The 26,877-nt window shown below is 38.5% G+C and overlaps 1 protein-coding gene across 1 annotated transcript; it reads right to left on the reverse strand.

Annotated features, from left to right (window-relative positions):
- Window positions 1-230: 230 nt before the first annotated feature.
- On the reverse strand, window positions 231-22,424 carry LOC101744791 (sodium channel protein Nach). Its single transcript, XM_021347817.3, has 11 exons — window positions 22,404-22,424; window positions 19,462-19,568; window positions 18,620-18,773; window positions 18,135-18,265; window positions 14,776-14,884; window positions 8,942-9,103; window positions 4,047-4,146; window positions 3,579-3,650; window positions 2,960-3,074; window positions 1,526-1,626; window positions 231-685 (listed from the first exon to the last, which is right to left on the reverse strand). The coding sequence occupies exons 1-11, from the start codon at window positions 22,422-22,424 to the stop codon at window positions 468-470; spliced, it is 1,290 nt and encodes a 429-aa protein (XP_021203492.3). The 3' UTR covers window positions 231-467.
- Window positions 22,425-26,877: the final 4,453 nt, after the last annotated feature.

Genomic DNA, 26,877 nt, shown 5'->3' on the forward strand with positions numbered 1-26,877 from the left:
AGGACTGACAATAGTAGTAGAAGTACTAACGGTCTAATTTTTTGTCTTCTTAGGTTTTTAAAGTATGCTCTTTGTACGAGATTATCAGTATGTTTGACGTATAACGAATATCGATTCGTGACCTCGAAAACAGTTTTCTCAAAGATATTCTGTGAACAATAAGTAAATAAATAAAGTTATAATTTTAAAATTTATTAAAGCTTAGTGGACCCAAAATAAAAGAATTTAAATTTCAGTTAGAACTTTTATTGTGGTTAAAACATTTTCAAAAAGCAAAATAGTACATTTTATTATAATAATTTGAATTTAGCTTAAGACGAATATTAACTCGAAACATTCAATCGGCCGAATAGTATGCCTATATATTACCGTTCTAGACAGACCGGCTTTCAACTCCCTTTACCTGTTGCTACTTATCAAGAAATCTTATCGCTATTGAAATTTAAAAATATCTAAAATCTCAATGCTTAGTTGAGAAATTTAAGCCTCGGCTCAAACGCAGTCAATTTACGCCGAATAATCTCTTTCTTCCGTAAATGATAGATATTGGTGTTTGGTGTCGTCACAGTTGTTTTTCTCAAGCTTTTGACGGATGCCTGCAGCAAATCTAGCAGGAACCACACTATCTCAAGGAGACTGATAATGGATCCTCCTAAGCAAAGGCCAAAAATGCCGCCTAGGTTTGCTGTAAAAATGAAACAAGATGTTTTGATATCAGTACAAATATTTTAAATATCGGTGCAAATTGATAGCAGAATTTGTGGTCAAATCATCAGTCAGCCCGGCTGCAAGCAGGTTTTTTATTTTTTTTTGCTTATATGGGTGGACGACCTCACGGCCAATCTGGTGTTCAGTGGTTATCGGAGCCCATATACATCTACAACGTAAGTTCCGCCACCCACCTTGAGACATAAGATCTAAGGTCTCACTTTTAACAGTACAACGGCTGCCCCGCCCTTCAAGCCGAAAGGCATTACTGCTTCAAGGCACAAATAGGCAGGGCGGTGGTACCTACCCGTACAGACTCACAAGATGTCATACCACCAGTAAAGGTATTTTATGGAGACCGTAAAACAGAATACGTGACATCAAATCCTACAAGGGTAGCTTGGGAACACAATAATACTGATAAATAAAGATAGTTCTTTAGAATCCAACGTACGCAATATATTTTACGTCAATCTGGCCACATAAAGGTTTAATTTTTTTTAATTGACTTTCTAGGCAGATGAGCATACGGCCCACCTGATGGTAAGTGGTTATCGTCGCACATGGACATCAGCAACGCCAGGGGCACAGCCAGGTCTCTACCTACCATTTTCATGGGAACTGCTCCTTCTATCGATTAGTTCCTTGCCATACGAGGATGAGTGGCTTGAAGGGGACAAAAAAAAAAGCAAAACGCAAGCAAAAAATACACCACAAGATTAAATTTTGGACATTTAAATATATATTATATAGTTATATGTTTGTCTATCACATAATATTTTTTTGTTTTACGCAAAGAAAATTTCCTAAGTCTTACCCAACATCTGATCCCAGGTGTAAAGAACTTCCCTTCTGTACTTCATGCAGGTTGTGTCAGCAAAATGTACTGACACTCTGCTACTAGTCTCATTCACGACGCTATCACAACATACAAATTCCATTATGACTAAAATCAATATGACCTTATCATCTCATGCGTATTTTCTAGATTTATATGGATGAGAAAGTACTATTTCTTTTAATTTCTTATGTCATTTATTGCTGTTTTGATTGTTTTTTTATTGCCTTTGTAGACGAGAATACAGCCCACCTGATAGTAAGTGGTCACCGTCGCTCATGGACGTCAGCAATGCTGGGGGCAGAGCCAAGCCGCTGCCTACCATTAAGTACTCTCCGCAAGCCTCATTTGAAGAATTTGATAAAGACACAAGTTTGCGCGTTCACTGCGAAGAAGGACCCCTTTGTCATGGCGCCGCAATTCCAAGGAGTATCCCTGCAACCTTCCGAGAGTATTGGGATACTTGGGGTCGACATTTCGAGCGATGTCCAGTTTCGGAGTCATTTGGAAGGCAAAGCCAAGTTGGCGTCCAAAATGCTGGGAGTCCTCAACAGAGCGAAGCGGTACTTCACGCCTGGACAAAGGCTTTTGCTTTATAAAGCACAAGTCCGGCCTTGCGTGGAGTACTGCTCCCATCTCTGGGCCGGGGCTCCCAAATACCAGCTTCTTCCATTTGACTCCATACAGAGGAGGGCCGTTCGGATTGTCGATAATCCCATTCTCACGGATCGTTTGGAGCCTCTGGGTCTGCGGAGGGACTTCGGTTCCCTCTGTATTTTGTACCGTATGTTCCATGGGGAGTGCTCTGAGGAATTGTTCGAGATGATACCGGCATCTCGTTTTTACCATCGCACCGCCCGCCACCGGAGTAGAGTTCATCCATACTACCTGGAGCCACTGCGGTCATCCACAGTGCGTTTCCAGAGATCTTTTTTGCCACGTACCATCCGGCTATGGAATGAGCTCCCCTCCACGGTGTTTCCTGAGCGCTATGACATGTCCTTCTTCAAACGAGGCTTGTGGAGAGTATTAAGCGGTAGGCAGCGGCTTGGCTCTGCCCCTGGCATTGCTGAAGTCCATGGGCGACGGTAACCACTCACCATCAGGTGGGCCGTATGCTCGTCTGCCTACAAGGGCAATAAAAAAAAAAAAAAAAAAAAAAAGAAGGACATGTCATAGCGCTCGGAAAACACCGTGGAGGGGAGTTCATTCCAAAGCCGAGTTGTATCCACAAGTAATCCTCAGTAGGCAGTGGCTTGGCTCTGCCCCTGGCATTGCTGAAGTCCATGGGCGACGGTAACTACTCACCATCAGGTGGACCGTATGCTCGGCTGTCTACAAGGGCAATAAAAAAAAATATTTAACATGTAAATTTTGTGCTTTTAAAATCGTAAAGTATCGTCTGAAGCATACGTGCTTAAGCGATGATTCTTGATGAATTCCACTTCGGTTTCGTACTGCACGTAGTCACATCTCTGGTAGCATTCGCTGTCTGCTATAATGCCTCGGATGTCAACTTCCGTTTTTTCTAAAAGCATTTCGTTTATTTTACGTTTATTCTATTTTCGTTTTCCGAATGATGTCAGCACAACATGTAAGTTTATTCAAAGTTTCAAAAATTGATTCAAAGCTCTATGAGAGGCTATGTTTCCTCCTATGTTTGGAAATATCTTGCCAGGCATTGGCAAGCTGGGAAAGAAATAGGAAGTTTATGTTAGAAAATAAGTTAATGTAAGTACTTTCTGTGAAACTCGAGTTAAGGGTCTGTATTCAATATGAATGCCTCATTCCATTAAAAAGTCAGAATATTATTATAATCGCCTGTCACATAGATCAAACTGTAACGCATGAAAGTTTCGCGGCAGAAATAGGTAAGATGGTAGTATTTACACGTGCGAGTCCACAATATGGCCTGATAAAGACACTTGTTCACAATAAATCCAATAAACTCTTATTGGATGCTGAAACTGTGTAGAACAGTCACCAGATTATAGGTAAAAATATTGGTTGGAAGCTTGAACGTTAAGTTTACCTATCATTTGGTAAATGCACAAAAGTCTCTCCCACGTGCACGAAGGGAAATCTTCCACACCCAAAGTTTTGGCTGAAAAAAATTAAAATATGATGAAAAACATTAGTTTCGCTATCTTGCACTTTTAAAGACTGTATTGTATTATTAATTGTTATTTTGTCACTTTTATGCATTCCATGAATTTCAGTTTAATTTTTGTCTATTTTTGTGTAATTGAAGTAAAGCTGTTGTATTCTTTGTACGAAGAGCGCTGCTGCTTGAGATACAGGTTTTATCACCTAGTTCAAGCACAGATGCACATTACGATTGTCATTCTACTTCTATGTTAATAATAAATAAATAAATAAATAAAAGTATTGTGGAGGTTGGCGACCAATAAAGCTACCTATTCTTGTAGAGCAAGAGATGAAGTCGTATACCTTTGTCTTCTGATTACTAGTCGGTATAGTTATTATCCAACATACCAACCTTTAAATTGAAAAGGTAAACAGCGACAGTGATTCACGACACGTCTTAAAATGAGATGACTCATGCAACCCTGGTAGAAGGCAGCACTGACTCTTTCATCCTGTAATAGTGTATTTTTTTTAAACTGAATTCGAAAACGTTAATCCTTTTAATAGTATAAATGAGACGATCTAAAGGATAATGAGTCAGGTGATTATCGGAGACTATGGACGACATTGTTAATAGATCAAAGACACAGGTTCGGACTATCACTTGTATTGAAACAGTAATTACAATGCTGATCACGTGATTTCTTCATGACCAATTTCAAAACACAAATTGTATTTAAGGAGCTCATATTTGTTTCCATTTCAGATTTCTGTGTGTTGGTCAAAGCATCGATGAAATATCCAAATGCTTAAGGTGTGTATCTTAACATATTCCTGTGAAGATTGTCAGTGAGACTTAATGTCTCAACTAGTTCGACTATCATCAATAAGCAATACGTAAAATTTGTCTATGACATAACGTTCTTAATATACCAAAAACAAAATACCATTCAATGACTCATGACAACAGAAACACAACTGTACATTTTATTTTCCAAGAAACCAGTTAGCTTTGGTCTCATTAAGCTTGGGCGTATCATGTGACTAAGGTCGTTAGAAAGGGTTAAAAGGTTAACGCGTTTGGCAGGTACTTTCGCTTCAGTATCTGATAGTAAACGGGAAGAATGTGGCCTTGTGAAGTTATGTAGTTTTGTTATATGCCATTGATTGATTGCGATTGTTCCTAATATTGAATTTATGTCTACTTCTTGAAGTGAAACTTCTTTAGAGGCTCTTAGAGACTTCTTTCAATGAGGGTAAATTTTTACAGAACGTCACGCAGGTATGCAACGGAAGTGACATCAAACTACTATTGAAATTAAGTACTTGTCAAATGTCAGTAGTAGTAGTAGTAGTTGTTGTAATTTTCCAACTGGAAAGGCAAATGTATCATACCATACAGCCTATTTTATAATTTTTTTATGAAAAATGTTAATAGGAATTGAAATGAAATGAAAAGAATTTGGAACATTAATCAAATAGCATGAAATTAAATTAGTCAATTCAATTGGCAAAATATTAGTCATTTACAATTTAAAAATCTAAACATAATGTGACTGCAACACTGAGGTTTGAGATTGACAATTGACAGACTTTTCGCGGGAACATATCTTCCTTTTTCCCTTCCTCTAAGTCTCGGAAATCTAAAGTTTTAGATTTTTATAAATATAAGCAAGATTTATAAATTAGCTTGCCAAAAAAGTTTCACTTCTGACATCTGTACTTTGATACGCACGCACTTTTTTTTTATTATAATATATTTTTTGTCTATACTAAACAGACTGAATACTACTACGTATTTACTACTCCAATTTTCTGCCTTACACTTTCCTTGTTCATGAATAGCTATGAGCCAACACCAATAATTGTTTCATTGTTGTTACTTATGTTTAAAATAAATAAGACTATGACTAAAACTCATTAGGAGCGGTTTCCTGCTGTCAAACTCCTATTAGCTCTGCCAACTCTCACGGACAAATGAATTCACGCCATTTGTCTTAATTATCACCGATCTATTTTGTATCTATACAAATAACAGAATCATGAACCGTTTGTTCGTTTATGTAGTTGATCTCCTCAAGTTCTGAAAATACCATTTTTTGTTGTAGGTGTACAAAACAAATGAAAAAGTTAAAACTTAGAATCACTTTAACATTTTTTGCTTAATATTTGATTGTCATTGTAGACAGACAAGCATATCCACCACTTGATAATGAGTGGTTAGCGCTGCTCACGGTTACATAGCCATGAGCACAGTCAAACCGTTGCCTGCATATACGAAGTTTTGAACACCCACATTCAGGTCTACATTAGGTCAGACAATCTAATCGTTTTCGACAAAATCCTTCCTTCCACAAAAGTGCTACCTATACACTAGACTTTTTACGGTATGCTTCGTTAAGTAGAGGGACTCATGAGCACACGACCTAAGATGGCTTCGCCGCAGTAGTTTGCAAGACTGTAGTGCCGAGCCGTATAAGCTTACGACATTTCTTAAGATAAGATTCAAATTGAGAATTAGGAAATAAACAGAGAAATGGACAAGGATACTGTCACAGTTAAGTACCTTTTTATTCTTTGTTAGCAAATCTTATTTTTATTGGGGTCTACCCCTTAAGAATAACTAAATAAATATTTACTAACAATCACGCCACGTTAACTGGTCCCGTGCTAAGTTCGTAAAGAACTTGTGGTACAGGTACCAGATAACGGATATAAATGTAAGATTTGTATTATACACATACATATATTTAATATACATCCATAACCCTGGAAAAGACATTTATATTTATCATACAAATATCTTCCCTTGGCGGGATTCGAACCCGCGACCCCCTTGTGTAGTGACCATGTCACTTGCCACTGCACAAGACGGCCTTTAATAGAATCTATTTTATTAAAAGGCGCAAGTACGACAATTTGATGAGGAGGAGGAAAATCGAGCGCTCTCAAAAAAGTCTTTTGTTTTTTGTTCAAATAGTACAATAGACTGTATCATATAATACGAGTACCTTGACTTAATAAATTGTTTCGCCTCGTATTGTGTCCCTTCAGTAAAATATCTTTTTGACGTTTCTATTTGACTACAGATTGAGTTAGTGCACCAAACTCTAATTCACATGCTACACACAATAATTGACATATTGTTATAAAAAATAATATTTTCGATTTATTTCTCTCTATGTATACATATTAAAGAATCATTTCTATCTATTTAAGTAATAAGACAAAATCGCTTCAATATCTCGACAAAAAGTTCATTGGCATTTACAATCTTCACAAATTATAATAGATAGATAATTGTAGGATTGGTAAGAACTAAACGTTTGAAAAGAGTTTGGAACGGAGAGTTAAGATGTGAGTGAGAGAAAACGGAAAGAAAGAGAGAAGAGAATGACAGACAGAATGACAGAGAATAGGAAGATGGCGAGGACGGTGGAAAAATGAGCAAGACGTAATAAATAATTAATACACAGAAGGCCATTCAAACGAGGAAATCATATTTGAAACTTTTTTTCAGCCCACTGAGGTCGATTGCTGGATATAGGCCTCCCCCAAGCTTCACCATAATAACCGGTCCCGTGCAATCTGCGTCCAGCGGATTCACACGCCTTTCAGCAGGTCGTGGACTCACCTCGCGAGAGGTTTACCCACGCTGTGCATTCCAGTACGCGGTCGCCACTCAAGAACTTTTCGGCCCCAGCAGCCATCTGTTCTACGAGCTATGCGCCCTGTCCACTACTATTTAAATCTTGCAATCCTCTGAGCCATTGCTCTTTGAGTGACATTGAACAATCCGTACGCAGGCGCAGGGACCCCAGTAACCGTACTCGTAGAGCTCGGCAAAGAGTTGGACGTGAAACCTAACACATGCATCAGCGGGCTGAGTTTCTCGCCCAATCTTCTCAGCAGTTCGCAACTCCGACCCTGTATTAGATTTCTTCGCGAAGCAGCTGCCTTTGGGTTGTTGAAGGTCTGCAGGAGAGAGCCACATCCGGGCTGCCACCAGTGCGGGTACCCGGACGATGACGCGCAGCACGCGCTCGAAACGTGCCCGCGTTGGGAGCACTCGCGGCGAGATCTCGTCGCGGTGCTGGGGAGAAACCTCTCCCTGCGGGCTGTCGTCGCCCGCATGTTAGAGGATCAGAGCTCGTGGGAGGCCATGGCCAGGTTTTGTGACCTAGTAATGGCGTCCCGTGAGGTTGAGGAGCGTGAAAGGGAGTGGGATCCCTCTTCAGCACCTCAGCGCAGAAGGCGGGATGGCCGGCGCGGGCGTGAAGCTCCCGCTCAGCCCCCGTAGGGACTATCAGGTGGCGGGTGCGGGGGCGCCCGGTACTCGACTGTCGGTCCGGTGGTGGGGCGGTGCAAGGTGGCTCCTGTGCGCCGCCCTCGGTGTATCTCCCGAAATGATGTCCTTCGGGATTTTCCCGGAGATGAAATCCCGTCTTATCATCAGGACGGGTACCGGCGAAGGCGGACTTTCGGCGCGCACTGCGGTACCATAGGTCTGGTGTAGCCGGTGTGGTGGAGCTCGATGGGGTTTAGTCGGTAGTCGTTCTGCGGGGCAAGTGCTTCGCGCGCCTTTTTCAAGGCGTAGTCTCTTGCGAGGAATTCGGGGAGGTGGAGGACCTCCTCGTCCCCCTCTTCCTCTCAGGAGGCGCCGGAGTCCGACATAACCCGGTTCGTTACCCCCCCGGACCGGGTATCCGTAAATGGTTCCCCAGCGTTAAAAAAAAAAAAAGGTCTCCTTTGGAGATGCTCGAGCAGCCGTTAGCTAATCTGACCCCTCTTTGCTGAGCCTTATCCAACTGTTATGTTGAAACAGTAAATACCTCCGGGCCACAAGTAATCCTTCAATCATAAAAAAAAGCATTTCGATGGCCCCCATTGTAGAAAGAAAATGTGTTTTTATTTAATCTGCCCGCAAATTGTTTGAACAACTTTTACATACACAATATAAAAACAACCTCCCACATCGCTCTTCTAAATTGAATAAGCTGATATGCGACTAATTATTTAAATGCAGTCCTCACTCCTTCACAACTTAAACACATCTTAATACCAACGGAGTACCAACCGTGCGTATTAATGAACACATCTCACGTAAATTACCAAAAATATTCTTGAGACTTGTGCCCAACAAACAAATATAATTAGCATCAAGAATACTATTACTTATTTAACACGTTCTCAGCATGATTATAGTTTTCGGATATAATCACATTTAGTGTACCCTAACCCTTATCAAACTTAAAAATCGTGATATGAATCCGTTTAAAAATAGAATCAGTTCCAAACAATACTCACACTTGCAGCGATGCACTTCCTAACGCTCATGGGCAGCGCAGCAACAAAGGGTGAAGAATCAATAGCCCACAGATATACGTTCACGTCGAAATAGGCACCTGGTGTCAACGTGATCGGACTATCCAGCAACGTGATCTCATCTTGGTGATCATAAACATATAACTGGAAAAATGAAATCTAATGATATAGCGATATAGTGTATAATTTATTACGGTCTTCTACTAATCAGGACAGCCTAAGCCATTTTTAAATTACGAGAGTTCTTGTTTTTTCATTTGGTTATGTATTTTTTAATACGCTTTTATTAGTTACAGACGTATGTTAGTATGTAAAGGAATCTTTGAAAAAAAAAAAAAAAAATTGAAATTCAACCAAAGAATGAAAATAAATAATAGTTTAAAAAAACTAACAAAATACGCTTTTATAAAAAATCTAACTAAATATAGAAAATAAATTTTAACAAATTTGAATTAAAAATAGAGTAAGAAAAAATTTTTTTATTGTAAAATTGATTGATTTTATTGTTCACGATTGACTTCCACGGTGAAGGAATAACATCGTGTGATAAAAATAAAACCCGCAAAATTATAATTTGCTTAATTACTGATGCTAGGACCCCTTGCGAATCCGCACGAGTGGGTGCCGGCGGTACCGCTGCCTTACCTATTTCTACCGTGAAGCAATAATAATGCATTTCGGTTTGAACGGGGGGGCAGCCGTTGTAGCTATACTGAGACCTTAGAACTCATATCTCAAGGTGGGTGGCGCATTTACGTTGTAGATGTCTATGGGCTCCAGTAACCACTTAACACCGGGTGGGCTGTGAGCTCGTCCACCCATCTAAGGAATAAATAAAAAAACTTATTGATATTAGTTTTAAATAAGACTTCAATATGTTGTTCGTAAAAACAAAAAACGACATATACAGTCTATTTTATAGTAAATTCGTTCAAAATTCTACATAGATATTAATTTAATAATTGCAGATTTCTTCATCTCGGTCACCGCCGTTTTATTGACATTCTACATTAATTCGAACTGCTGTTCAAACAGCGCAAGCGCGGGAAAAGTGATAAAGGAAATCAATTTTCTTCACGAGATTTATAAAATAAAATATTTACTTATTTATTCCTAATCAAAACTCAAAGCCCACGTTCTTGTCTAATTTGATAATTGTAGATCAACGGAGAGCGCCCTGTAGATTTTTTTAAGTAGCAACCAAAAGTTACGGAACCATCTGTTTTTTGAGAAGCTTGAGATATGTATTAATGACCACCACTTTAGTGGTGGAAGGAAGGCTACAGGTGTATATTAAGAAAGAAGTATAAAAGCGTATTTAGCACAACAAAAATACGGTAAATATGTAATATCTTTACTTACAGTTAATAAAAAACTCAATAACTTACCACTCGTCACGCAAACACGAAATAAATCCCGGTAAACACTCAACAACAAGAGGGCTGTGAGTCATACATCTAAGCAATAAATAAATAAAAGAAGGAAAAATATCAATGGAAGAGGAAGTATATTTTCTTCGGTTTCCCTGAGTCGTAGACGTAGCAAAACTGCCTTTACGTGATCACGGACTAGTGGTCGTCAATCGTCATTGTTAATATAATGACAATAAAGTGAAATTAAAACCGTAAAAATAGCATTAAGGAAAAGGAAGTATTAAAATATACTTATATATTCCCTAAGGTCCTTTGGATCTCATCTTATACCTTTAAACGAGCAATTCTTGTATATTAATATATATGTATATAATCTGAATCTCGGTAACGGCTCGAACGATTTTCATAAAATTTAGTATACAGGGGATTTCGGGGGCGATAAATCGATCTAGCTACGATTTATTTTCAGAAAATGTTGTTTTATTCCTGTTTTCAATAATCAACTCTTCCCGACATCTATTGGCGAATAATAACACTATTTTTCTTAATTGAGGGCAACTAACCGCTTTAAAGACACAACAAAATGGCGTTATCAAAAAAACTAGTCGTCATCTAGTGTAACTAATACATGGCTATTAGTCAATGAACTTCTCAAATTTATTTTACCGACTATCGCGCCTATATTAACAAATATATTTAATGAAATTTTGGAGACCGAAGACATCCCAGATGACTGGACAAGATCGACGATAATACTACTGCACAAAAAAGGGGATAAAAGCGAAATCGGGAACTATCGACCAATTAGCTTAATGTCGAATATATATCAAATTTTTTCAACAATAATATTAGCTCGTGTAACGGTAAAACTAGATGAAAATCAGTCAAAGGAGCAAGCTGGATTCAGAAGACCACAATAGACCACATTCATGTTCTAAGACAAATTTTACAAAAATATCAGGAATACAATAAAATCTATTACATTACACAGTCAGGGAATAGAAGAAACATATATAAATATTCTCAAAAAGGTATACTCCCGGAGTACCGCACAAATTAGATTCGAAAGAACAGGTGAGGAATTCCCAACTGAACGAGGTGTTAGACAAGGAGATCCCATATCACCTAAGCTATTTTCAGCAGTTCTGGAGATGATATTCAGGCATCTCGAATGGAATGCAAATAATGGACTCAATATAAATGGGGAAAATTTAAACCACCTTCGCTTTGCTGACGACCTGATTCTATTTTCAGAGTGCCCGAAAAGATTAGAGGAAATGCTACAGCAACTATCAGATCAAAGTGCTAAAGCCGGGCTCTCAATAAATCCCACAAAAACGAAGCTTATGACAAATTCTTCAAAGGCATTCTTCTTCTTCTTCTTCCAGTGCCTCTTCAATCCTGAAGGTTGGCCGTTAGCTTTCTATATTCGTTTTTATCTGCAGCCAGCCGGAACAGCTGTTCGACGGAGGCAATACCGGTCCACTCCCGGATATTCCGGAGCCATGATTTCTTTCTTCGCCCAGCACGTCTCTTTCCGTCCACTTTGCCCATAATTATCAACTGCAGCAGCATGTATCGATCGTTCCTGAGCACGTGGCCGAGATACTCTATCTTGCGCTTTTTGATAGCAGGCAGCATTTTCCGGGACATATGAACGCGCTGAAGCACGGTTTCGTTCCTGACGGGAAACCACTGCACTAAATTCCCTAGTAGTTAGCTTCAAAGGTATACAACGTAAAATTAAACTCTAAACACATAGAATACGTTGACGAGTATGTCTACTTAGGACAGTTGATCTCCGCCACTGACAACATGCAAAAGGAAATTGATAGAAGAATTGCCAACACATGGAAGAGGTGTTGGTCCCTTAGTGAAGCTATAAAGGACAAAGAGATGTCCATAAAAGATAAAAGAAAAATCTTTAACTTGTGCATCCTACCCTGTTTGACGTACGGTTGCCAGACATGGGCGTTAACCGAAAAATTAATAAATAAAATACAGGTATGTCAGAACAACATAGAAAGAAGTGTCACTGGTGTCAAGAGAAGAGACAAAATGAGATTGTCGGAAATAAAAAGATTTACTAAATTTAAAAACGCAATCCAAATAAGTAGAACGCTGAAGTGGAGATGGACAGGACATATCTTAAGAGAGAAATACGAGAAATGGACCAAAATAATTACAGAGTGGTACCCACGGGATGGCTGTAGAAAAAAAGGAAGACAGCCAAAACGTTGGGAAGATGAAATAAAGAGTGTAGCCGGCCCGCATTGGAGTCGAATGGCCAAAAATCGAGAATATTGGCAATCTTTAGAGGCGGCCTTTGTCGAGAGACAAGCTGTTTTTAAAACCACACCGAACGCCTAACGGAATATTTGATTATAAATTGCACAGAAATTTAATTTATTATTAAGTAATGTATTAAGTTAGTAATTAGTAAGTAAAACAGTAATAAAGGCTTATTATTATTATTAGTCAATAGGATTTTAAACAAGAATTACAAAGGCTGAATAATCCCTTCTTATGGTAAATCTGCAATCAAACATCAAGAACTTTGAGGTTGCACTTTAATCTACGGTCTCGTAATTTTTAAATCGATCACGAGGTCAGTAGATCTGGAGGTGGCGGAGCTCTAAGTATACACACATAGTCACCTTAAAAAAATTGGCGATAATTTTGTCGGTATTGCTCATAGGGCGGTTTGTAGACCGAACGAAGGGTCAGGATTGTTAATAAAATATCGCTGAGATATCCACTTCGAGCTTAGAAATGAGCGGCGGCATTTACTTGTAACATCTATGGTCTCCGATGACTACTAAGTACTAACTGGGCCGTCGAACGATCTATCTATTCAACAGAAACGTGTCACGAATAATTGAGGAATTTCAATTCTTCAAATCGATTTTCTATATTTAATTTGAATAAGGCTGGTTTTGTCGTCCACGCACCTCAATGGCAAAGTCCCGCCTTAGTTATTAGTAAGCAGATCACGTATGTAGATATTTTACATTATTGTTCTTGTTAGTTTTGATGTTAGGGAATCTCGTCGAGTATAAATTTCGCATATAATTTTGAAGACATAATTTAGTTATATGCAGAGATGAAACAAGCTCAATTGGACGATGTATTCTTGGTTGTTTCCATTCGAAACATTGTTATAGTAAATTGTCTAGAGTTTTTTATGAACATTTTTATATACGCCAATATGCTAGAATGGCGAAATATTTTTTTTTCTTTTTTATTGCCGCAAAGGCAGACGAGCATACGGCCCACCTGATGGTGAGTGGTTACCGTCGCTCATGGACGTCAGCAATGCCAGGGGCAGAGCCAAGCCGCTGCCTACCGTTTAATACTCTCCACAAGCCTCGTTTAAAGAAGGACATGTCATAGCGCTCGGGAAACATCGTGGAGGGGAGCTCATTCCATAGCCGGATGGTACGTGGCAAAAAAGATCTCTCGAAACGCACTGTGGATGAACGTAGTGGCTCCAGGTAGTATGGATGAACTCTACTCTGGTGGCGGACGGTGCGATGGTAAAAACGAGATGTCGGTATCATCTCGAACAATTCCTCAGAGCACTCCCCATGGAACATAAGATATAGAATATAGAGGGAACCGAAGTCCCTCCGCAGACCCAGAGGTTCCAAACGATCCGTGAGAATGGGATTATCGACAATCCGAACGGCCCTCCTCTGTATGGAGTCAAATGAAAGAAGCTGGTATTTGGGAGCCCCGGCCCAGAGATGGGAGCAGTACTCCACGCGAGGCCGGACTTGTGCTTTATAAAGCAAAAGCCTTTGTCCAGGCGTGAAGTACCGCTTCGCTCTGTTGAGGACTCCCAGCAATTTGTACGCCAATTTGGCTTTGCCTTCCATGAATCCATCCTTTAATGAGTTAGGAACGATTTATACTGTTGTTAAACACAGCGTGGTGAACTGGTGGTAGGGCCTCTTGTGAGTCCGCGCGGTTAGGTACCACCACCCTGTCCATTTCTGCCGTGAAGCAGTAATGCGTTTCGGTTTGAAGGGTGGGGCAGCCGTTGTAACTATACTTGAGACCTTAGAACTTACATCTCAAGGTGGGTGGTGTATTTACGTCGTAGATGTCTATGTGCTCCACTTAACAGCAAGTGGGCTGTTAGCTCATCCATCCATCTAAGCAATAAAAAAAAAACTATTCGTAGGAGAATTCATATTTGTGTTGGCTGGTTTGGCCAAAATTTGATTATCTTACGAAGCGTTGACCTAAAGAATAAGACAACCGGCGTAATCGTATCAACGTCGTCACTATATCGGTGTTCAAGTTTCGCAAACAGGTACCAATTTTCTAATGAAATACATAATACATGCTCACGACATAATACCAAAATATCGGATAATATAAATGGATATTATGTTTAGTGAAGCTGACCCAAGTTTTACAATAAAAACATTATCTTACCGAAAGGTAACCGCTGGCCAATGAATCCTTTTGCACGTCTACCATGACATTTAGAGCTTCCGTGATTTCGACACCGGATACATAATTGGTGGATTTGCCTGCGTGCGCTCTGGAAAATAACTATGTATTAAAGTTTTCAAAAAGTTATGTGGCATGTGGATGAAGAGAACGTATATCTGGGATAAAACATATCTACAAAAAAACAATACTCAAAAAAGCTAATAAGAAAAGGAACAAAATTTGTAAACGCTATGGGCCTATTTATGAAAACGTTACAAATCGATGCCTCCAATGAACGCTAACTCCAAATTCGTAGATTTACAGGAGGAGCGTTTAAACGAAAAAAAATTATAAAATCTTTATTATTGCAGATATATTTATGGTTCTTTTTGTGTAACTAGCTGATTTACTCTTGCTTCGAACCCCATCAATAATGATTAATTGTAATACTTTTAACATAGTGAAGCGATTTGCGTGAAAAACGACAATTTCAAAATTTTTAGTTAGAGTAGTGTTCATTGGAGGCATCGAAATGAAACCATGACTATGTGTTTTAATAGTAAATTACACAGCACGTATATTCACCCATAACTTAATTACGAACGTCAAATTTCCCCTGCCAAGAGCACAAGTGACCGAAAACTTGTAGAATTCCAATATAATACAGGGCAAAGTATGCTGAATATGAGGACTATGAAAATTGCTTTTTTTTATTGCCCTTGTAGGCAGACGAGCAAATTCAAATTCAAAATCATTTATTTCAACTTAGATGTCAGTATGACACACTTGTTGAATGTCAAAATAAAAATAACAATATTAACCACCGGTTCCAAAAAAAGCCACAGTCCTGAGAAGAACCGGCAAAACAAACTCAGCGGGCTTTTTTTTGTTTTTTTTTTTTTTTCTCATAATATTTCCTTTTTTTTTAATAGCATGCGGCTTAATTAATTGTGAGTGGTTACCGTCGCCCATGGACTTCAGCAATGCCAGGGGCAGAGCCAAGCCGCTGTCTACCGCTAAATTGTGGACCATTTCAAGAATAACGAAGCAAAAAAAAAATTATGTTTAAAAAATTTAAGTAGCCGAATATATTATGAGGGCAAACGTAAAAAATTCACGAAAGACACTATGAAATGAGACTCCAAAAACGGGACAGCACAAAGAGATCGTCAAACAAAGAGATGTAAAGATTGGCTCGCTATAGAAAAATTTATGAAAGAAATAGGGGAGGCCTATGTAATATATTATGTCAAACGATACCTGACAAACAAACTGGTTGAAAAAAATTTATAATAAATACTAACTTACTATTTTACTTCAATTCATACTTCGTTCATTATTAAACTACCTAATTTCCGATACTAATAGCTATTGAAAAAAATCTTCACCTATCTGAATCTGTTTAGGTTCTTTATTGTCTTTAAAGAATATAACTTTTGCGGTTGCACGTCACTATAATTAGATTAAAAATTAACAGTAGCTTAAGCTTAATCAGCCTTTCTAATTTGTATTTATGTCAGCTTAGTTGTCCTTGTGTGGTTACATCAAACACATTTTACCTAACAACACCTTGTTATCACAGCTTCGCAAGGCGCATGGGAAATGATTAATTGCTATGACACTAAATGTGAAACTCACCATAGCTCATTTTGTAAGATATTCTATTGTTTGGCACAAGTAAAGGATATCTACTAGAAAAATATTAAAAAGTCCTTCTCCTGCGTGTCTGTTCGATATTGTGTAGCAATAAACTGTGCCTCTAGTAATTTTACATTAAAGCCACAGATCACTACGCGCCATACAATAGAAGTTACGATGAAACCACATAGATGGATTTAAAACAAATCAGCTCCTTACCCAAAGCAACTAATTTAGACCAGTATGCGTAAAGGTCTCATTGCACTTAGTTAGTAGCAATATTTTATTTCAATGTAACATCTTTTTTTTGTGTTTCATCGTTATTAAATCTGCCTAAATTATCTGGGTGAGTATTTTTATTAACTTTACATAGTCGGCCTATTATTTATGCCTGAGCCCACTGCTTAGAATTCACGAAATATGGTAATTTATTAGAACTTGCTTGAATGCCTTAACCTAAAAAAAACTTTCAATACACAGATATTACAAAAAAAGCCTAAAAAATAAATAATAGTTTAAAAAAACTAACAAAATACGCTTTTATAGAAAATCAAACTAAAAAATAGAAAATAAATCTATATAAATTGGAAATTAAAAATAGTGTAAGAAAAAATGATTTTATTGTAAAAAAAGCGTGGGGTGCATGGTATCAGTAGTTATAAATATTTTATGAACTGATATGAACAGAAGGGTTATTTTGATAATATCCTGAAAAGCACCCCACGCTTTTTTTACAATAAAATATTTTTTTCTTCCTTTCTTACTTTTAATTCAAATTTATTAAGATTTATTTTCTATTTTTTAGCTGGATTTTCTATAAAAGCGCATTTTATTAGTTTTTTAAACTATTATTTATTTTTCATTTTTAGTTGAATTTCAATTTTTTCTATTTTTTTTTAAATATTAAATTGTCATCGTTCCTTAATAAGTACACCAAATTTCGAGTTGATCCGACGTTTTGAAGGGGTCAAAATCATGTTCAAAGATTCCGTTACATACTAACATACATACGTCTGAGTCTAATAAAAGCGTATTAAAAAGAACCACAATTTGCCCTTATTTTAAGTGTGTATCTCTATATCTTAAAACTCAAGGAAAATTTCATGTTGAGCTACAAAATAGTCTGTCCATCCCTACTCGATTACTGACACCTCAACCGTGAAGTTGGAATGGAGGATAATGAAACCCACTATGATATTTCTACGAAACATCTTGCAAAACCGGAACACTTCACCTGAATAAGCAATGGTACAACTTATTTAGTTATATTGGCGATCCTTTACATTTACCAAAATGTGGGCGTTAAATGTAATCGATATTATTAAAATACGAAAAGGGAACCGTTTAAGAGTTTGCATCCTCGTTTGATAAAGGACGTATCCTGTGCCCTTAAAGGCATCATGTAGTTCAAAATATCTGTAAGGGGTGTCAGCAAAATGATTATGATTATGCCCGAAGAATAGACTGCATCATCCTCTAAGTATTCTACATTCACTGACAGCATGGCGTACCGTTAGACTGCATGGGTTGCCTATTTCTGCCGCGAAGCTATCACGCTTTTGAATATCAGACTGTTCTCATATACGTTATCACGAAGTTATCACGTTTTTGCCTTTGGTAGGATAACCACTTAATAGAAGATGGGCTATGAATTCGTTTGCCTAACAAATTTCCAATAAAATATTTGAAATTGTACCTTAATTAATAACAGGAAAAAATACCTGAAGTATGGAATGTCAAATTGACAACAATATCCCACGATAGTGAATACAGATCTGAACATTGTCGAGCAGTTGTGAAGCTTTGATCTCCAGGTGCAGTCATTAATCAATTCTTCACAAGGCTTCCTGAGCTGTACACAAATATTTTAGAGGTTCATCGATCCAGTTTATGCTACTAATTGGCTGTGAGCTCATTTCAGTTTCGGACGAAATACTTTAATATTATTATGTTAACAACTATTTTTAACTAGCGACAGTGGCAACGGCAGTGGGTATGTTTCTTTGTGGAATTTTGGGGTTCATGTAGAGAGTAGATGCTTAGTAGCAATTTTGAAAGGCTGAGCTTGCTCTGGACCAAATGGACTGCCCTTTCAAAAATTGCCACCTCTTTTGTAGCAGCATCTAAGAACTTGTATTTGATTTGTTTATGATTCATTTAGTGAATTTAACTCTATCTACACCATGTATTAGACAAATCAACATACCTGAGCAAGCATTATCTCCCAAGAGTATCCAAGGTCATCAAGCAGCGAATGTATCTTCCTTACAAATGGTTCAGGGCTGTAATCTTTCAGTTTTACTTTTGAAAAACTACCGTAAAACTCCTCGACTTCAGTCTCATTGTAACCTCGCAGGATCCTTGAAGATATACGAGTAAGTGGGCTTTTTAGCAATGACTAATCAATTACCTGAAGCTGTTCTTAGTTTTTGCGACTGGGAGTATCCAGTGGTTCTAGTTACATTATATTTTACTGGTATATCAACACGGACACTTTTAAGTGTAGGCGCGTCACACCCGTTGTCTAGCAACCATAGGATCCAGTAACCACCATGTCATTATATACGGTGAGCAGAAAGCTCATCTGACCACTTTTACCTTCAAAAACTATTATTAGATTGACTAGTTGCCTTTAATCGTAATACCCAACCCTACATTAACTTATAGCAGCATTTACTCAACAGCCGGTTTGACGAAAGCTCGACTGCCCATCTGCATCGATAAAATAAATTTTCATTCACATTACTTTCCGAAACTGAAAACGTCACCTGAAAAGGAAACCGCCTGACTATGCCGGAAATTTGGCGCTACTGCTCGACCTCCTCGGTCGGAGACCTAGAGGTAGACCCAAGACAAGGTGGAGGGACGTAGTGCTGAAGGACAAGAGAGAATGCAATGTTGCTGACGAGGATGTCGAAGACAGAGCGAAGTGGAGGAGTAAAGTCAGGAAAGCTGACCCCACCACCATGTGGGATAAATAGCTGGGAAGAGAGTGAGAATTACTTTCCGAAACTATTTATTGACTAAAACGATGCCAGGAATACGTACAACAAATTAGTTATGTTGTTTGTTGCAGGACCGTACACGATCTGTGTGTCGCATATAGTTAATGCTGGAAATGGAATATTCGATGTCGAATAGTGAGTTGTTTCCACCTGAAACAAGAAATTTGATTTATTCAATTAAAGCTCGGGCTAAAGTAATTAGACGAATAATCGTAACTAAAGATGCTATGAGCCATGAACCGAAATAAGCACCAGCTATCTTCTCGAAAACCTCCTGTTAAGCTTGAAATTAATAATTAGGTAATTCTCTCGTTCTCGTTAAACATAACAACAGTATTCCAGATTCTATGTAGAGGAGGAAAGATAAAGGCATATGGAAATTGCTAGCTAGTTTGCGATTCGCTGAATTTACTTTACATTTTTTTCCTTCTCCTGGAATTTAATTTCCGAGCTCAATCTTCAACATTCCTAATACCTATTTCTTATCTTTAATAGACAAAAGTGAATCATGCACATACAACCTACAACCTATTCCTGATTAGTAGAGCTTTCCGGTTATATTGCTGAGCTTATAAGAGCTGTCTAATGTACTGATCATAGGCTTCGATCTTTGGTCCCAAGGTGGGTTATGGAAAACACAATTTGGAATTTCTATGGCTCTGTAATGTCTATGGTTGTAGTATCTAACCTATCAACATTAGCAGAATAACATAGTGTCCCGATAGAGAATATTAAAGAAGAGACCGTGAGCATTTTTGCATAAAATTCACTATGTCTTTTTGTTATGTTTTTTGCGGTATGTTTATGAATTAATAACTGTATTTTTAACATGCTGGTACGACGAACACATAATTCTACCTGTCTTGGTGAAACTGGAAAGGCCTCCGGGCCACCAGTAATCGTTCAATCATAAAAAAAAAAACATAATTCTAACGTCTTGTTAACCATTCACGATCCTTAATATTATGTCATTTTTAAAATAAGACCATTAGTTCTTTTTTTTTATTACCTTTGTAGGCAGACGAGCATATGGCCCACTTGATGGTGAGTGGTTACCGTCGCCCATGGACTTCAGCAATGCCAAGGGCAGAGCCAAGCCGCTGCCTACCGAAGTTCAATATAGGAAAACAATCGTATGATTACTAAAATTGTCACCGACTTTTCGTATTCCAAGCGTTACATCGGATAAACATTTTATCCTGTCTAACTTGAATTCCTTTGAAAAATAACCTGAAATCCGAGAAATTGCGTAGATCAAAGGATTTGAGTATTCGATCCGGCTTTAAGATTACGATTGCTGCAGAGTTCAACAGCAATTGAATATTTTTTTCTTATCATTTATGATGTCATGCTCCAGCAAGTTTTCTGTCAAATGAAGTATTTGAAATTAAGAGACTTTTTCAATTTTAATGCTCTGTACGTAGGATTTTTGCGAGACGTCGATGTGATTAAAATACTTTCACTGTTCAATCTTTGACTATTTTTGAATTGATTTAACATTTTCTAAGCTTGTGAAGAATTTACTTTTTTTTATTGCATAGGCGGGTAACAGAGTATACATTCCATCTATTGCTTAGTAATTACAAGACAAGATGTCAAGATCAAAAGACATGATGTCGGATTTGTAATTGTTTCGCCGTCTGTGTTCCACCCTCTAACTGGAAAACGTGAGTATTGAATGCATGCTTTTTTTTATTGTTTAGATGGGTGGACGAGCTTACGGCCCACCTGGTGTTTAGTGGTTACTGGAGTCCATAGACATCTACAACGTAAATGCGCCACCCACCTTGAGATATAAGTTCTAAGTTCTCAGTATAGTTACAACGGCTACCCCACCCTTCAAACCGAAACGCATCACTGCTTTACGATAGAAATATGCAGAATTGTGGTACCTACCCGTGCGGACTCACAAGAGATCCTACCACCAGTAATTATAATTTTGCGGGTTTCATTTTTGTTACACGATGTTATTCCTTCACCGTTGAAGTCAATCGTGGACATTTGTTAAGTACGTATTTCATTAGAGAAATTGGTACTCGCCTGCGGAATTTGAACACCGTTGCATCGCTAGATACGAATGCACCGGACGTATTATCCTTTAGGCCACGACGACTTGTAAAACTTACTAAAACACTTAGAACTCATAAAAAAAATTGTTAATTTAAAAAATCTAATCAGAAGTCATGACATTAAAATTAAGTCGATAATACTCGTAGTGAATAAAAATCGTAGCACTCTCTACAATTGTTACGGTCTACGAAATTTCGTAGCCATTCGTAGCTGTTTCGTATTCAATAAAATTCAATTGATCCTAGGTACATTAAAAAAGTAAATTTAATATTTTGGTATAAAGATAGCTTCGTGAAACTATTTAAATAAAATAGTGGTTTTTTTTTATTGCCCTTTTAGGCAGACGAGCATACGGCCCACCTGATGGTGAGTGGTTACCGTCGCCCATGGACTTCAGCAATGCCAGAGGCAGAGCCAAGCCGCTGCCTAGAACGATGCATAGTGAACTCCTAATCTAATTCCCAAAAGAAATCCCAAAAGCTAGTTTCGTGGTCCGATAGCGTTTAATTTACCTGATGCGGTAAAAACAAAATGGGCCTGCAATGGGCTTTTACTAGATCACACTTAACTATTGTTAAGTTGAGTTGCGAATTATATTCAGTCTACTAACCGAGAGCATCACCTTGAATGCAGTACCGTATAAGAAACTCATACGTATACATATACATATACTGATACTGTGTGACCCACCTTTTTAGCGTGATCTTACCGCTTTAGCCCCTCTAAGAATAACTGGGATGTTATTAATCTAAACATGCAATTAAGAAAGTTGAGCCAGAAAAAGAAACGAGAATAAGACTATGCCTGAATGATCACAGAATATTTTTATAGATATAAATTCGATAATGTTCCATAAACCACGAACACATTTAATTTTAAACTATATTTGAACTTGTATTACGCAACGTGACTCACCACAGTTAGCGTAGGATCCATAGCGAATTTTTCCCATATCATATGACTGAGGAAACAGCATAATACCAAATTGGATACAATGATTATTCCCCAAATAGCCACAACCAAGCGACTCTTGCTACTGTACAAGTAATACATGCCATGCAGAGTTGAATGTTGGCAGAAGGAAGCTACCTTTCTTATTACTGTTGTTTTTAAGGCTTTGTTTATTTTCATTGTCTTAGACTATGTAGGTAGCTGAAATTTAAGAAGTAATTAAATACAGAAATTCAGAACCTCGTCGTCACAGTCATCAAGTGGCCTAAATATTTTCTTTGAAGTCATAATTTAAATACGCAACTTTTACATTTGAAATCGGGAAATCTAGATGTGGCGTTAATTCGCGAACCTTTCATCATCATCATCATTTCAGCCTATCGCCGTCCACTGCTGAACATAGGCCTCTCCAATAGATTTCCAGTGCGACCGGTCCATTGCCACCTGCATCCAACGAGACCCAGCACTTTTTACTAGGTCGTCGGTCCATCTAGTAGGTGGCCGTCCCACACTGCGCTTGCCAGTACGTGGTCGCCACTCCAGGATCTTTCTGCCCCATCGACCGTCCTCTCTTCGTGCTATGTGGCCGGCCCATTGCCACTTCAGTTCACTAATTCTACGGGCTATGTCAGCAACCTTCGTTCTTCTACGGATCTCCTCATTTCGGATTCGATCACGTAGAGAAATGCCGAGCATAGCCCTCTCCATAGCTCGCTGCGCGACTTTGAGCCTTCTAAAAAGATCCCTAGTGAAGCACCACGTCTCCGAGCCGTAAGTCATCACTGGTAACACACATTGGTTGTACACCTTTGTCTTAAGGCACTGAGGTATTTTGGACGAGAAGACGTTGTGCAGTTTACCGAACGCTGCCCAGCCGAGTTGGATCCGTCTACTGACCTCTCTCTCAAAGTTGGACCTACCTAATCGGACTGCCTGTCCTAGGTATATATATTCGTCAACAACTTCAAGAGTAGAGCTCCCAACAGTAACTATGGTGGGTGCAACATGGACATTGTACATGATTTTTGTTTTGTCCATGTTCATTTTAAGACCCACTTGTTGAGAAACCCTACTGAGGTCACCGAGCATACGCCCTAAATCTTCCAGCGACTCTGCCACTACCACGATGTCATCGGCAAACCGAAGATGAGTGATGTATTCGCCGTTAATATTGATGCCAAGTCCTTGCCATTCCAGAAGCTTGAAGGAATCCTCCAGAGCAGTGATAAACAGTTTCGGAGATATCACATCTCCCTGTCTCACTCCTCTCTTTACAGGGATTTCCTTCGTGCAATGCTCCTGTACTCGGACTGACATGGTGGCGTTATTATACAAACACTTCAATACTTCGATGTACCGGTGGTCAATACGGCACCGCTGGAGAGATCTAAGGACCGCCCATGTTTCGACGGAATCAAAGGCTTTCTCATAGTCCACAAACGCTAAGCATAATGGCCGATTGTACTCTTCGGTCTTCTGTACAATCTGCCGCAGCGTATGTATGTGGTCTATGGTACTGTAGCCTTTTCGGAAACCGGCTTGTTCGGTAGGCTGGAAGTCATCAACGCGAACCTTTACGATTGGAAAATTATTTAAGCTAGCAGGGGATTTACTAGCTCCTTGGTCACAAGGAGACAATTATGTCCCAAATAATAATTAGTAGCAAATACTATTATAAAAAAGTTTTTATCTGTGAGGAGAAAAAAGAAGAGTATTTAATTTAACCCCTTTTTTTATTTGACCATGTTTTTTTATACGCGTACGTATTAATTAAAGAACAGTAATCCCGATAAAAACCGGTGCAAAAAATTATAGTATGCTTTTTTTTAGGAATTTATTATTGTTTGGAGACTTGTGGAAAGTACTTAGCGGTAGGTAGGAGCTTGCCTGCGCCTCTGGCGTCACTCGCATCCATGATCAACAGTAACCACTCACTATGAGGTAGGCCATAATAATATGTCCCATTTAATTTTTATTCACAACTAGCGACCCGCCCTCGCTTCGCTTCGGAAACTGTAATTTATTACTGATTTCTCCACTATTTAATGGATGTTATTATACATATAAACCTTCCTCTTCAATCACTATCACTATTAAAAAAACAGCATCAAAATCCGTTGCGTAGTTTTAAAGATTTAAGCATATATAGGGACAGACAGATATAGGGACAGAGAAAGCGACTTTGTTTTATACTATGTAGTGATAGTCATCGCAGGCAGAAGAGCATAATATGTACTTAAAACGTTAAAAAAACGATTCATTATTACCATTATATTAAATTATATTTTTTCGGTGAGTAAGAATTCAAATGAAATCCCGCAGGCTTCGAACGCCAACTCTAGTCACCGAGAGGTCCAATCCTAACGCGAAGTCTATTGATACAAATGAATTTGAACAATAACTTATTGATGAATTTTATTGAAGAATTATATTTATTGAAAGATATCATCAATCAAAAGTTTTTCAATTAAAAACTTTTGTTGAGTCTGTAATTATACGAATTGTATTTATTTCACAAAGAAATAAAATAAAATTATGTATATACTAAATTTGTAAATTTTTAAACTTTTTTCCTTACCTATTTTAGTAACCTCGAGGGGTTATACTAGATTCACAGAACGAGTAGGTGAGCTCACGGGGATCTAGCCAGAGGATGTTGCAACTCTAGCCCAAGCAAGAGCAGTGCTTCGCGGAATCTACCACCAAATTGGAAACCCGACCCGCTGGGAAGACCCAGTGAGAAACTCCCACTGAGTTTTTCTGTGGGTTTTCAGACTACAAAACCTAATAAGTGTGTAATTTCCACAATGATTCGCAGTTTATTATATTATAATACAATAGACAAAATGATTTCAGGTAATAACGCGCTGTAGCTTAATTAAGACGCCTACGTTTTAAGACTTTGGTAAACACCAGGTGTAGTTGTGCGACCATGCCATGGTTCAGTGTTGGTTTCTATTTCAAATTCCGTATGATCACGACGAGAGAAATACGGCGAGAAGTCAGAGTAAAAATTATCCGATCCTATAGCTACGTCACAACGATGATGACCGCCCTGAAAATAACGAAACAATTATGAATAAAGAATACATTATTTCCACGAAGAAGGTTCACGATTGTGCCACAATATCACGTATTACTAATCAAATTTTATCATAAATCTGTTAAGACTACCGTTTGAATGTGCTAGTCAACACAATCTTATTACTTTTCTAGTGTAACAGATGTACGGCGTAACCAGGCTCTATAAAACCCTCAATGAGTACGTGCGTGGAAGCCTCAGTGTATCTGCCACTGCAACCAAATGCAGAAGAGTAGGCTGAGATGGTATGGTCATGTAAAAAGGAGGCCGCCTGACTACATCGGAAATTGGGCACTGTTAGGGAACCGACTAAAAATCCCTTTTCCTGATCCATGCCATCTCTCGGCTTTGTGATGATTCATAACGCGAAAAAGACGAACTGAGTCGACGCTTAGCACCGCGCGCGCTACCTTAAAAAAACTATTTAATTCAAAAATACTGTTTTCGCAATAACTTTGCTATTCAAACTTGTGCGTTGTGTCCGTGTGTCTTTAAATTCCAGCAATCCAGAACAGTGCCCCAGGGACAGAAGACCACAATATGAAGATAAGACGCATTTTGTGATTACCTTCCCCGTCCTGTAGTCGGCTTAGTTTTCTGGTATTCAAATTACTTTCAGCAAACCTTGTTTATACTACAGGCACTACTGCTCGATCTCTCCAATCGGAGGCTTAGAGGAAGACCCAAGACAAAGTGAAAAGATGTAGTGTTAAAAGGCAAGGGGAAATGCAATATTACTGACGAAGATATCGAAAACGGAGCGAAGTGGAGGAGTAGAAGGAAACCTGACCCCATCACCATGTGAGATAAGTAACTAAGAAGAGAGAATGTAATTTGAACCCGTGTATCACTGTGAGGATCAACAATTGTGGTGTCTATGAACTTCAAAAATCGCTATACATACAATAAACGTATTGGAAGTGCTTCTTGCAAGTCCAAAAATGAAATCTGCGATTAAAGAGATAGTAAAATACTCGACGGTTTTATTCTAAAATCTCTTATTCCTTTGGGTTTGTTTGTTCTAGTTTCCATGTAAACAACGACATGTTCGTACGTGTCGTCGCTGTAAAGGTTATTGCTTTTTGAATAACACTTTCATTACATCTGAGTCGAATTATGTACGTGTAAACATGAAGCCGAGTCTCGTGCTCGCTATATTAGCTCTCACACATCCCAACATTCTCTCTCCTATCGAAAATTTATAGTCCTATGATGGAAACCTCCATGTAGTGCTGGAGACGAATGCTTGCTATTTCATGGACCGAACTTCACACTAATATCTCTATTCTTCAAATACTCGGCATAAATCAGTGCCTTTCGGCGCTCGTGCATGGGCGCATACTATCATTGGACATA

This window comes from Bombyx mori, chromosome 22, assembly GCF_030269925.1.
Source record: "Bombyx mori chromosome 22, ASM3026992v2".
Taxonomy (NCBI): Eukaryota; Metazoa; Arthropoda; class Insecta; order Lepidoptera; family Bombycidae; genus Bombyx; species Bombyx mori.

Bases quoted from the DNA above. Each gene is read 5' to 3' on its own strand.
- LOC101744791 (XM_021347817.3), bottom strand. From the start codon at position 22,424: ATGGATCCTACGCTAACTGTG. The intron at 18,266-18,619 runs GTATGTTGATTT...ATTTGTGTACAG, and splicing joins GGGAGATAATGCTTGCTCAG to CTCAGGAAGCCTTGTGAAGA. The intron at 1,627-2,959 runs GTATGCTTCAGA...ATGTTGTGATAG, and splicing joins AAGAATCATCGCTTAAGCAC to CGTCGTGAATGAGACTAGTA.